Source organism: Pterocles gutturalis, unplaced genomic scaffold (assembly GCF_000699245.1).
Source record: "Pterocles gutturalis isolate BGI_N339 unplaced genomic scaffold, ASM69924v1 scaffold29808, whole genome shotgun sequence".
NCBI classification, from domain to species: Eukaryota; Metazoa; Chordata; class Aves; order Pterocliformes; family Pteroclidae; genus Pterocles; species Pterocles gutturalis.
The window spans coordinates 1-12,513 of record NW_010118966.1 but is presented as its reverse complement, the minus strand read 5'-3'; the positions used below and the strand labels follow the sequence as shown (position 1 = coordinate 12,513).

The following is a 12,513-nucleotide window of genomic DNA, read 5'->3' as shown; positions in this document are numbered from 1 at the left end:
GGCAGGGGTGTCGGGTTGTCAGCCCCTTGGGCCCGGCTGGTGTCAGTGACGGGCTGCTGTGGGGCGTGGGAGCGAGGCCGTGTGAGAGAGCTCGCTGGGGAGGGGTCGGAGGCACGTCCTTATTTATTTGTATCTCTCTTTGCAGCAAGAAAAAGCACAAGGAGAAGAAGCGGAAAAGGGAAGAGGATGCAGCAGAGCAACTTGATATTGTTGGTGAGCTGCTTGCCAGGAATTACGTGACAGTGTGGAAACTGTAGAGGACAGCAGAAGCTGAAGAAGTTGTTAGAGGACTTTGTAGTCCCTATAGGGTTTTATAACTATTTCTCACAATATATTATGTTTGGATCTGCCTGGACTCCAAATGGAACTTCTGATACCGATGCGATAGTTTTTCAAATTCTCTTTTTAGTTTAAGCATGTTCTTATATAATCTCAAGCTATTTATCAGCTTGGATCTCTCTTTTTTTTTTTTTTTTTTTTTTTTTTTTTTCTCCCTCTCTCCTCCCCCCAGGTGGTATTTGCTTCAGGAGGAGAAACTTTTTTATCACTGTAATGCTGTTATTTGTTGAGCGCATTTCTATGTAAATAACTTATGTCTTCTGTTATTCCTAATTTGAAATTTAGTGGTTAGGTCACCTGTGTTTCTGTTCTTATTCTGCTGATAGTTACTTTCTGACCGGGTTCTTTGGTTTACTCAAGCCTTTGATCCTTTCCAAAGGAAAAGAGTCCTAGTTAGTTTGTTTTTAATTTGACATACTTACTTGGCTGCTGTGATGTGTTCACATAAATTTGCTACTTTGAATTGAAACTGAAGACATAAACCTTGAGCAGTAACAAAATATAACTTTTTCCTTTTTTCATAAAATAGAAGTATCACAGCATGTATGGTCACGAGCAGTAACTTGACAGACTGTTGCCCTTCAGTGCTGTCATGCCCTCAGTGAATCACAGTTCACAAACAAAAACAGGTGAAAAATAGCCACGAAGTCATGAGAGACGCAGGTGTATATTGTATCACAGCACACATTACCAGATTAATGTCATTTTCTGTTATGTGTATATAGGCATAAGCTAAAGCAATGCAAGGAGAAGTCATCCTTGTTCCTGTGTTAAAACAAATTATGATATATGAGAAAATGGACTGTTGTGTCTTACAATAGAAGAATGTTACAGATGTTTTACATTCTTTAGTATAGCTCGATTTAAAGAATTGGGAGAGATTTGGAAAATTCATAATGTGAATCTGTGAGCCTTGGGTGTATAGGACAAGACAGTTAGCTCCATATGTTGTGTAAAGAGAGGAAGATTCTTTCTGCTCAAGGCAGATTGGCTTGCCAGATCAACCAGGTGGAAAAAAAGACATCATATTCAGACTAAATAAAAATAGTTATTATCTTAATCAGGTAGAAAATATTTGTAAGACGGTATGCCAGAACAAAATCTTACTGTTTAAAATATATAAATGTTGTAATTCCAATTAATGTGTGTGGGTAGAGCTACGTTTAACTTTGGTAGAATTCTGTGGTGCTCAAATGTTCAAACACAGATTGGCTTGAACAACTGAAGTCTAAGGATTACAGCTCACATGAAGTAATTTTACAGCAAGATGCAAGAGTTTATCTGTTTCTGTTGTGTTGAAGAATCTAATAATTGCATATGAACCCAAAACTGCAGGGGGCTGGTCCAGAAGAGAGAGAGAGAGGAAAAAGAAAATACAAACGCCTTCCTTGCAAGGTGTATCTTTGCTGCATCAACTGAATGGATCAACTTGTTCTACAAACTAACACAAAGAAGGGGTGAAGCATGGGAGTCTGTAACTAGGGATAGTAGGGTGGGTAGAACAGCAGAATTTTCTGATTCAGCAGCAACACCATTAAATTGGCTCTATACTATAAAATAATGCACAAAGATCTTGAGATAGCAATTGTATCTTTAAAATTTCAAATCTCAGGGAAGACACAGGTATCATCTCTTGAACTACTGTAATCAGAAGTTGTAATTAATCTATTAACTGTTATGGTTTTGTATTTTAGGAAACTGGTGGGCTGTCAGTAATTTTGGTGAAATTACAGGAACTATAGCTATAGAAATGGATAAAGGAGCTTACATCCATGCCCTCGACAATGGCTTGTTTACGCTTGGAGCACCACATAAAGGTTTGTTTCAGGAAATTTGGAAATAAGCAGTTTTAGCAATAAAAGGCATAAAAGCATACAAGTAGCGTCACTTAAAGGCAAGCAGTTTTACAGCTAAAAGCAGTTTATTACAAATAATGCAATAATCCTAGCCATAGCATGCAGATGACTTAAACCTAATGACTACCAATCAGTTTCACTTATCTAGTTTCTCGCTGTTTTATGTGTACAATAAATTAAAGTGCCTTGGAGATGATCACCTGTTACCATACCACTTACTGGATAAAAAGCAGTATAATGTTTATTAAATCCTATAAAATCTTTATGGTGTCAGTTGAAGAGTGAAACTCAAGGCAAATGAGTTTCAAGGCTTATTGCTGCATCCTCATCTTAATACGGTTGCTGTACGAGGGGGGCTAATAATGTGGCAGGATAATAGCTAGTCCTTGCTTTGAATTTGAGAGCCATCAGTCAGTCAAGGACTGTTCCAGAACCCTGACAGTGTGTCTCATCTCCAGAGTGAGGTCAAAGTAGTGATGGCATATTATCTCATTTTGGTTTTGAGGAATGGAAAGGCTAGTAGATTTTAGGATACTGAGTTGTGTTACCAAAGCTCAACTGTAGTATATTTTCTTATGGAAAAAAATAACATTACAAGGAGAATAAGGTTTTCAAAGCCACCTGAAGAATTACATAACATTTTCAACTGTAAATTTCTTCATACAATGATTTTTTTTAATTTTGCATCTTATTTTAAGCATTCTAAATATATGAACATAAATTTTTTCTATAAGCACCTGCATTGTTTTAGATTTTTTTAAGAATGAATATTCAAAAAGGAATTTTTAAAGAAATAAAGTACTGCAGCTTTCCATATTATTTATCAGTAGGCATTGTTTAATTCTTCAGCTTGTTTGACACTGCAGTATTAACAAGTTAAAAATTTGTGTTTAATACTTCATACCTAACTAATGGAAAATTCATTCCTCAGGTGATGAAGGCCCCAGTCCCCCTGAACAGTTTACAGCCGTAAAGTTGTCTGATACAAGGTAATTGCTATAACAATGTTACAAGTTTTGATACTTGTTATCTTTGTTTCTGGTGTGAGTACTTGTTTTAATATTCTCTTGAAATACATTGTCTACATAATAATGTGTTTGTGATGTGTTGGATATTGTGAATTGCTTGAATTAAAAACATTCTTTATTGTTTTCTGCGTTTTCTCTTTGAGGATTGCTCTGAAGTCTGGTTATGGCAAATACCTTGGTATCAATTCAGATGGACTTGTTGTTGGACGTTCAGATGCAATAGGATCAAGAGAGCAATGGGAACCTGTCTTCCAAGATGTAAGCTCTTTGGAATAGTTCATTTGATGTTCCTAGCATTTGACTGTATTTTGAGTTAATCTATATTGATATTCTTTGTCTCCGCCGTAAAAGCAGTTTGCAATCTTGTCCCTATCATAACTTTTAATCTTCTGTTGCCCAACTGCAATGCATTTGCTGTAATTGGAAGTTCTTAACATATTTCAAGTTACTGCATTTTGGCAGCTATAAGTATTTTAAGAATGAAGGAGCCAACAGTTCTGCTGGCTAGTTATTGAAGTGTCCATGTATAAAAGAATAAAATGCATTTACAGAGTTTTTCGGATGTATTGTAGAGGATAAAAGTTATAAATCAAGAAATATATACAAATCTTTATACTAATAATATGTGATATTATTTCTGCAGAGGAAAATGGCATTACTAGCAGCAAATAGCCGTTTTATTAGATGTAATGAAGAGGGTGACATAGAAGCCAAAAGCAAAACTGCAGGGGAAGAAGAAATGATAAAGGTAATCTATAACTTCTACAATTAATATAGGATTGTCACGGATATTCAAACAACCAGGTGTCTGTGTACTACAATTTACTGTTAATACAGTTATAATTATTTTCTATAAGCCATCAAGTGATTTGGCCACAAGAAAGGTAAATGACCTCCAGGGCTGCATAAACAGAGATACTTCCAGTAGAAATAGGAAGATATTTTACCACTACGGAAGGACAAGACCTTGCGGGGCAAGACAGCCTATGTGATATTCCAGATAGTTTTGAACAGGTTGGTACAGGAGAGATGAATTATGCCTGAAGCAGGGACAGGGAAGGGTTTACCAGATTATGCAGAAGGGAATATCTTTTTAAGTGGGCAAATGTAAAAAGACTATCTTGACTTCATCTGGGTGTGGACAATATGTGTGCCTCCAAGTAGAGATAGGTGTCTGCCAGTCAGAGCAATGATATTTTTAAATCAGTCTCTGAAAAAGGCATTGTATCCCTGCTAAAACTAAGAAATGTAATGGTGCTTCTTTGAGATGAAGGTGGTTATGTCTTCCATTAGTATCAAGGATTGCACTTAATATTTCCCATACTTCAGGCAGCTCTTGGTTTTGTTGCAGTTATTTCCAGTTACAAGTTAACCAATTTGAAAACTGAACTGAAGTCACTGTGACTGTCATTCTGTTATGAAGGATATGTTGTTGTCTTTAACCTGTAACTTCTGGTTTTAAAAGTATAGGTGTTTTCTATTTGGGTTTTTTTTGTTGTGTTTTTTTTTTTTTCTCTCAATGGCTAGATTCGTACTTGTGCTGAAAGGGAAGCTAAGAAGAAAGATGATGTTCCACAAGAAGACAAAGGAAATGTTAAACAGTGTGAAATCAATTATGTGTACGTAGTTTAGAGCTTTTAACAGGTTCAAGTACCTTTTTGTTTTCTTTGTTTCTCTTTGGGGCTGCCCTTAGCAGAAGTATCAAACTCTCATACAGCCTTTCACTCACTTTCCTGTCAGCAGGGCAAGGGAAGAAAATAGGATGAGAAAGCTCCTGGGTTCAAATAAAGACAGGGAGATTGCATACCAGTTACCATCATGGGCAAAAGAGGCTCAACTTGTGGAAAATTAATTAAATTTATTACCCGTTAAAGCAGATTTGGGTAATGAGAAGCAAAGACAAAAATTAAAACAAGCACCTCTCCTTCCCCCATCTCCCAACCTCAGCTTCACTCCAGACTCCTTTACCTGTTCTCCGAAGCAGGATGGGGGTTCGGATCAATACACAGTGGTTTCTCTCTGCCACTCTTTTCCTTTCCCACTTTTTCCCCTGCTCTGGCATGGTCCTGTGAAAATTCACTCCAGCACCTGAAGCACCTCCTCCCTCTCCTTCTCTGTGCTTGATGTTCACACTGCCATTTTACGCTTTTTTTTTTTTTCCCTTCTCCTCTGCCTGTGTGGCATTTTGCCCTTTCTTAAATATGTTTTCACAGAGGTGCCACCAGCTTCGCTGCTGGGCTCAGTCGGCTTTGTCCTGGGGTGGGTCCAGCGTGGGGCAGCCCCTGGACTCTTCTCACAGAGCCCACCCCTGCAGCTGCCCCACTACCAGTGCATGGCTACCTACACCCAGTACACAAGTACAAGTCCTGGACTTGTCATGCTAGTAGCTGAAGAAGGGGCTCTTTAGAACTTGTCACCACATCATGTTGATCATGTAGGGGCTCATTTCTACTTAGACTGCCAAAAAAAACCTGAATAATTTTCACCTATAGAAGTCTTAATGCAATATTTGATACTGTCATGGCTTGCTGGATTTTATTAGGCCAGTTGTCTACTGCGTAATAGAAGTTAAGATTCTTATCATAACTGTTGTTCTACTGAAACACAAAACTTCAAAGAAGTTAGTTTTTACTTTTTTTTTTTTTTTTCCTCCTCTTACAGAAAGAAGTTCCAAAGTTTTCAAGACAAAAAGCTTAAAATAAGCAAAGAAGATACAAAGGCCCTCAGAAAAGCCAGGAAAGAAGGCACTTTTCATGAAATGCTGCTTGACAGGTACTTCAAAGTACAAGAAATAATGTCCTGATTTAAAAACTACTGGAATTACAGTAAACCGGGGGTAGAAGAGACAGCTAGATTTCAGGGCAGTAAGGTGTTGAGCATTTCCTCCCTGGTCAGTGTTCTGCCTGAGTTCTGGGGTTGGCTTTTTTGTTGTTGTTCTGAATTTTCACTTCAGAACAAGCCCAAGTTTGCAGGCTTGGATGTACCCAGAAATGAATTCTTTTGGAAATCTTTAACTAGGTTGTTCAGTTCACTTAGTACAGAGGAGTTGAGGGATGAATCTTTTTAATCACAAAAATTAAGCTAATTTTTAATGTTTTTAATACCTGTGGCACCAGAACATTTTGCAGAGGGGAAAACTGCATTTTAAAGAGAAATAGCATTTATTAGTAACAGTCTTCATGTTATCCAATGGGAATATTTTTTTTTTTCCTGAGCTGAGACTATAGAAACTGTCTCGAATTTTTAAAACACTTTGTATCAGTATGCAGTATAAATATTTGCATTAATTCAGTGGGTGGAATGCAGAAGACTATTTTTGATAGCTGCCAGTGACGTGGAGTGGACGAAACACAATTCATTATGATTTAAAGGGAAAGACAGGGTTAACTTTAGATGTTGCTGTTGCTGTTCTAGCTCCTTAGGAAAACAAAGTTAACTAACAAATCCAAAGTGGTGTTAGGCTTTATGTGTTTTGAAGTAAAGTTTAAGAAAAATTGCTTTCAGTGCTTCTTTAACACTTTGAGACAGATGAAGCACCCAGATGTAATCATATTTGGTCTTAATCTAAATCTTGTTTTTTCCATATAGGAGAGCAAAAGTGAAAGCGGATAGATACTGCAAGTGACAACCAGCTGGTCCATTTTCTTCTGCATCTTTGGTGATAGGGTCAAACTGAAAACCAGTAAAATGTTTTATAATTTTTTTTATTGAAGTTGTTTTGCTGATGTTTTTATTACATTATTTTTAAAGGATTGCCTGAGAGCTAAAATTAAGCATCAAATTCATGTCATCTTTCAGTAATGAATACTATTAAGTTTACTCTAAAGCTACTTGCTATTTAAATAGTGAGATAATTATTTAATGGAAAATAAATTGACCCACTGTATCTTCCAAGGCTGATAAAAGGAACCTGAACTTAGAGACAGGGCAGAAGACATTATGGGCAAAAGAGAACAATGACAAAGTTCAGAAGTAAAATATGGTTAACACATTGAACCAGTAAGAAATATGTAACTGTATTGAACAAGAAGAAATAATTGAAAATGCATGTCTTGGAATACATCCTGCCAGACCCTGAGGAGGACATCTGTGGAGCCATTCTACACTGGGTCAGGTGAGGACTGGGCCAGAATATTCAGGCTTCATAAAACAATGTTCAAAACAGACCCACGGTTCAAGTTGATAAGCAGCATAATCCATATGCTGGAAAAAGTGTTGACAAGTCACAAGAATCCTATTATAAATGAAAATGCAGGTGCTTCATAAGAATAGGAGATGGCTCTTGTGTTAGCAGGCCACTTGTTTTACAAGAGGGAAAAACTGATTTTACAAACTTGCTGGTTTCTTTTTGGCATGGACTTTAATTTGTTCAGTAAAACAGTGGAGACATTTTTTAAGGTCATATTATACTATGCATTCCTTGTATCTCATTTAACATGGTCGCCTGTGTCTATTCTGATCTCCAAGAAGCTTTTCAGTAACAACATCTCCATAGGAACTACCTCAGTCAGAACAATTACTTACTCTCTCCACAGCTTCTCCAAACGTCTTCATAAAGATTGCTTGGTAACTATGTTTAGGATTTTTATGGTAATAGTTTGAATTGTCTCTGTGGAGCTTCTCCTGCTGTCAATTTGAACTGCATGCATAGTACAAAACTGGAAGCCTATGCAAGATAACAGTATGTCTAAAAAGAGCACAAAAACAGACCAGTAAAGTCTAGTCAGTAGTGGCAAGTTATATCTGTCTGATTTCATAGGCAGTTGGTCTTGAAGAAGCAGCATGAAGAATTTAAGTACGTCATAATTGTTTAAACCCTCTATTTCAGCATGAAAACAAATTATAGCTGGTTAGGGAAGGCTAGCTGAGGTTAGTAATAAAAACATTTATTTTCCAAATAATTTAGAAAAATAGGGATATAGCCCATACACATTTTATAGAACCAAAAGAAGAAAGTCTCCACGGGCTGGACATATTCATGATGTAACATAGGGATACTTAGGAAGTTGCTTGTTTCTAGAAAAGCAAACACATCCAGACCTTACTCTGTTGGCATTTTTAAGCTTGCCCTGCCCAGCTCTATCTTGTTGAGTACAGAGATTTTTGCTATGGTGCTTTTCCCTCTAAGGCAGTAGAATTTATTTTTTTTTTTATACCTGTTAAACGTACTCTTCATTTAATACCTATTTTACAAGAATGGGCATACTCGCTAGTTCCTTATATGAAGAGCTATTTTGGAATGTGTGCCTTTTCTTCCCACTGTAGCTTTTTCTGTTGAGGGAGATACTAAATGAGAAATCAGAATGCCCCCTCTGGGGAGCTGGTGTGCAACTGTATTGGGACAGTTGTGCTTGTAGCTTTATATGGACAAATCCCTGGACACTTTCCTATCATTCCAGATTTTGTATTTTAACGCTGATAGAAGTTATAACAGAATGCTGAGAAATCAAATAAAAGCAAGGTTTACACTGAATTAAAAAAAAAAAAGTGTAATTATCAAATGAGAATTTTGCCCTCAGTTTTCAAGGGTACAAAAGACCCCTCGGTAGCTGAACTTAAATGATCTTCTAGACAATTGTCTTTTCCCCTATATCTATCACTTATGTGATTATTGCATTTCAGGAAATACTGTTAACTAAAATGTAACAGTATCAGATGGTCATGTAAGCTGATCAAATGCTTGACCTCTTTACCAGTATCAAGTTCAACAGTTTCATTTTAAAATTTTTGCACATTTTGTTTCTAGTTCTGGTATAAAACTTTTGAGTTTATTCTTTCAGTTTTGACTGAAAGTTATCTTTATTTGCTATTGGTTTCTATTAACTACACATTCTTTCAAAGCAAGGAATTGCTGGCCATATCAGTGTGTTTGTAGTGAGACTCTGTATTAAAACATTTTCAAAAAGAAACTATAATTAGCAGAACTGATTTTTTTATTCTAATTTTGTAAGTAACTCCAGGGTTATATTAAAAGTCCCACACACATCAATAACCCAGTTATAAAATCTTACTAACTGTATCGCATGTAAATATTTGCCTTGTATTCAGTGATTGGCTCCAAGAAACATTAAAGGTATATAAAATACCAAGTACTAATGATAGGCGATTTGCCATATAGCTTAAGCCCTGGGAGACAGACTGTCCAGTGGTGTACTCCAGAAAGAAAGCTCCCTGGCATTTAGTGGTCTCGAGAGAATAGTTGGCTTTTCTAGGGAACTCTGTGTATAACCTGATTGCTCTCAAATAAAGATCTCCATCAAAGAGATCCATGTAGGCATAGTGTGTGGCTAGCTATTTAACAATAGCAGAAACAGTCAAGCAGATGAAACTGACTGTACATGTAGTTTTGAATCACAGTGTCTGTCTGTATTCTGTGGCTCCATTTTTGCAAAGGAGAGGGGCTCTGCTGCCTTTTCCATGCTGAGTAAATGCCATATTTTGAGTTCCTGTGTTGTTGGAAAAGGTGCGTTGCACACGCCTGGGAGGTCTGACAGAAGTGGTCTAGGACTGGTGATTAGGGCTGGTCATGTAGTTGTAGGTACTGCGCCACATGTCCCTCCCCAGAAATTTAAGTAACCTGATGTACAACTGTTGGAGCATCATGGACCTGGAGGTGGCCTACTGCCAGAAATACTCCCAGAAATACTGGGAAAGAGGCAGCACCACAAGGAGCAGGCTGCAGGCCAGAGTAATTATTTCGTGGGCAGTTCGTTGCAGGTGTCATCAATCCACAAAGACTGTGAATCTTAAATGCATCTGAAGTGAATGCTGATGGTTGAAGCAGACTGATGTTACAGCATCTGGTTTTCCTTTCAAGAATATATTGTTTAAATAAAATAATGTCTGGTAGAACTCATAAAAATTATTACTCAATCGCAGATGCAGCTGGAAGTAGAAATCTGCTATGCTGGTGGAAAGGGCACTGAAAGGATTACTCATAATCTGAAGAAGAGCCTGAGAATTACCCATGGAAAGGAATTTTCCATTTCATATTTGTCAATGTAAACAGGAGAATGCAAGGTGTAGGTGCTGTCAGTAGCCGTAAGTGATCATAAAGGAAAAAATGGAAATGAGAGGTACATTTGTTATAAAGCTAGGAAGAAGTGAAGCAAAAATACATGTCAGAGCGAATGGAAGGAGACTGTCACAAGTAGAAGAGCAAGTACTGGATTTAGTAAGGGACTGGCAGCCCTGTGGGGAATAAGGATATCATAGTAGCAATGGGGTTGCCCTCTGTGTTGGGACTAATGATACAGTAAATTCTTGCTAAAAAAATGTGTCCTGAGATAACACAGAAGCAGAGATCTGGGGAATTCACTGTAATTTTAGTCCCAGGAAAAGGAAATCAAAGGTATGACAAAACAGTGAAGATCAGTATGCGTGTTAAACTGTCGTTATAAGGAGTCCATTGGGTTATTTTCACATTGGAGGCATCCATGGAGTTGTCTTGGTGATATGACATCCTGTCAGTAGTGTTAGCACAAAGAGCTTTAATTTAACTGAAACAGAGAGAAAAGGGGTAGTAATTTGTGTAGCCTCTGCTTCTGGAGGAAGGAACAGATCTGGTAACTGGTAATACAGTATTTGACAGATGAGTATGAGGAACAGAAGGGTAGACATGAAGTACCAGTGGCAGTGACACAGGCTGTCAGGTTAACAAGTAAACTTCGCGTTTAAGCTTTTTTCTTCTGACTTAAATTAGATTTTTGAAAACTGACAGAAGAAACCTGGACAACGAAATGGAAGACCTAAAGTACTGGTATGGACCCTGAGAATAGCCATAGTCTGAGAAACACAAGTACTATTCCTTAAACTGAGAATTTCTTTACTGGTGAAGGTACAAAGAGGCTTCAAAAAAGTTGTGAATGTGTACTGTGACGATGGCACAATTTTGTCCTCAGAGCATTCAGAAAGAGTTTTTCAGTTTCCAAAGTAGTAATTTATTTTCTACTGTTAAAAATGTCCTAAAGATAGCAAAGCACCTAAAAGCTGTCTGCCCCAGAAACAAAAGCTGAGCAAAAGGGGTTGCAGCTGTTTAGAAAATAACAGGACCAACTTAATCGGACTATTTCTTACCATAGACTGTAACAATATATTCAGGTACCTGCAAGTAAATATAAAATTATTGTCTAGCAAGCATTTGTTTTCAGAAAAGAAAAAAAAAAAAAAAAAAAAAAAAGTTGACTGGGCCCTACAAAAAATGCCTGATTTCCTATTTGTGAAAGACACTCCCATGAAAATCTCAAGGTTTCTCCTGTTACACTGTAATTTTCCGCATTTCCTAAATCCCCTGATTGGTTCTGTATCTTCTTCCACCAGTGGTTAACGCTTTTCTGCCTTGGTCTCTAAAGCTCTGTGTAACTGCAAGCCGTGTTCTGAGCTGATTCCTCCTTACACGCTGCTGCATGCCCTCCCTTTGCCCAAGGCATTCAGTGCATTTCTTTTACCCTTTCCTGTTTCTTAATTTCTGCAATGCCATACAGGTTTCCAGTCAGCTGTCTGCCAAGAACTTCCCTTTTTTTTCTTGCCACCCCCAGTTAGTTTTATAAGAGAGTTGATTGCACAGCCAATGAAGGCATGATATTAAAGACTGTGTTGCTTCTTTTCTGTGTGCCTAAAAACACATGACATGTCTTGGGCACTGCATAAAGCACAAGACACCAACTAAAACGCATCCTAGAAGGTTTTTAGTATTTATTCATGGTGCTTTCACCACTGTTTTTAACATATACGCTCATTATAGGTTGATTTGCTCATGCTAAAATTATAAGTTTAACAGTTAACTTTAAGCAGGCTGTGCTTAACCCACGACCTTCTTGTAAGCTCTTTGGAGTATGCACCCTATTCTGCTGCTGGCTTGTACTTGATATTACAACAAATACACCATGCCGTGCATAAATAATAGGCAATGGGCTTCGGGTGATGCACTTCACACCTGGTATTTCTCATCAGATCAGACTGGGCTCTCCGGTTGCCCATTTCCCGCACTCTGAAGCAGGCAAGGTGGAGGAAACTCCTTCTTCCTAAAGAAGGATGACTGCCTTGCACCTCTTGTTCCCATAAAACCTGCCTAAAATCTCCCAAGGACACTGAGTAATTAAAACATCCCAGTATTTATGAAGCAAAAACTGGTGCCACGGGTTTGCTCTTGGTGTTGCCTAAGAGGCGATTTTCATTTCAGATTTTTTTCTTGCGCGGAGCTTCTCCCTTTTGGAAATATGACTGAAAATCAATGCCTCTGCTTTATTTAAAAATAAAAAGGAGGGACGAGGAGGTGGTGGAAGGGCCTA

At 37.8% G+C, this 12,513-nt stretch overlaps 1 protein-coding gene across 1 annotated transcript; it reads left to right on the top strand.

Annotated features, from left to right (window-relative positions):
* Window positions 1-145: 145 nt before the first annotated feature.
* On the top strand, window positions 146-7,155 carry FRG1 (FSHD region gene 1; the record flags this gene model as incomplete). Its single annotated transcript, XM_010076417.1, has 8 exons — window positions 146-213; window positions 2,034-2,156; window positions 3,127-3,184; window positions 3,367-3,481; window positions 3,867-3,971; window positions 4,751-4,842; window positions 5,885-5,995; window positions 6,812-7,155. Coding segments are annotated over 8 exons (709 nt in total), but the record flags the coding sequence as incomplete, so codon positions are not given.
* Window positions 7,156-12,513: the final 5,358 nt, after the last annotated feature.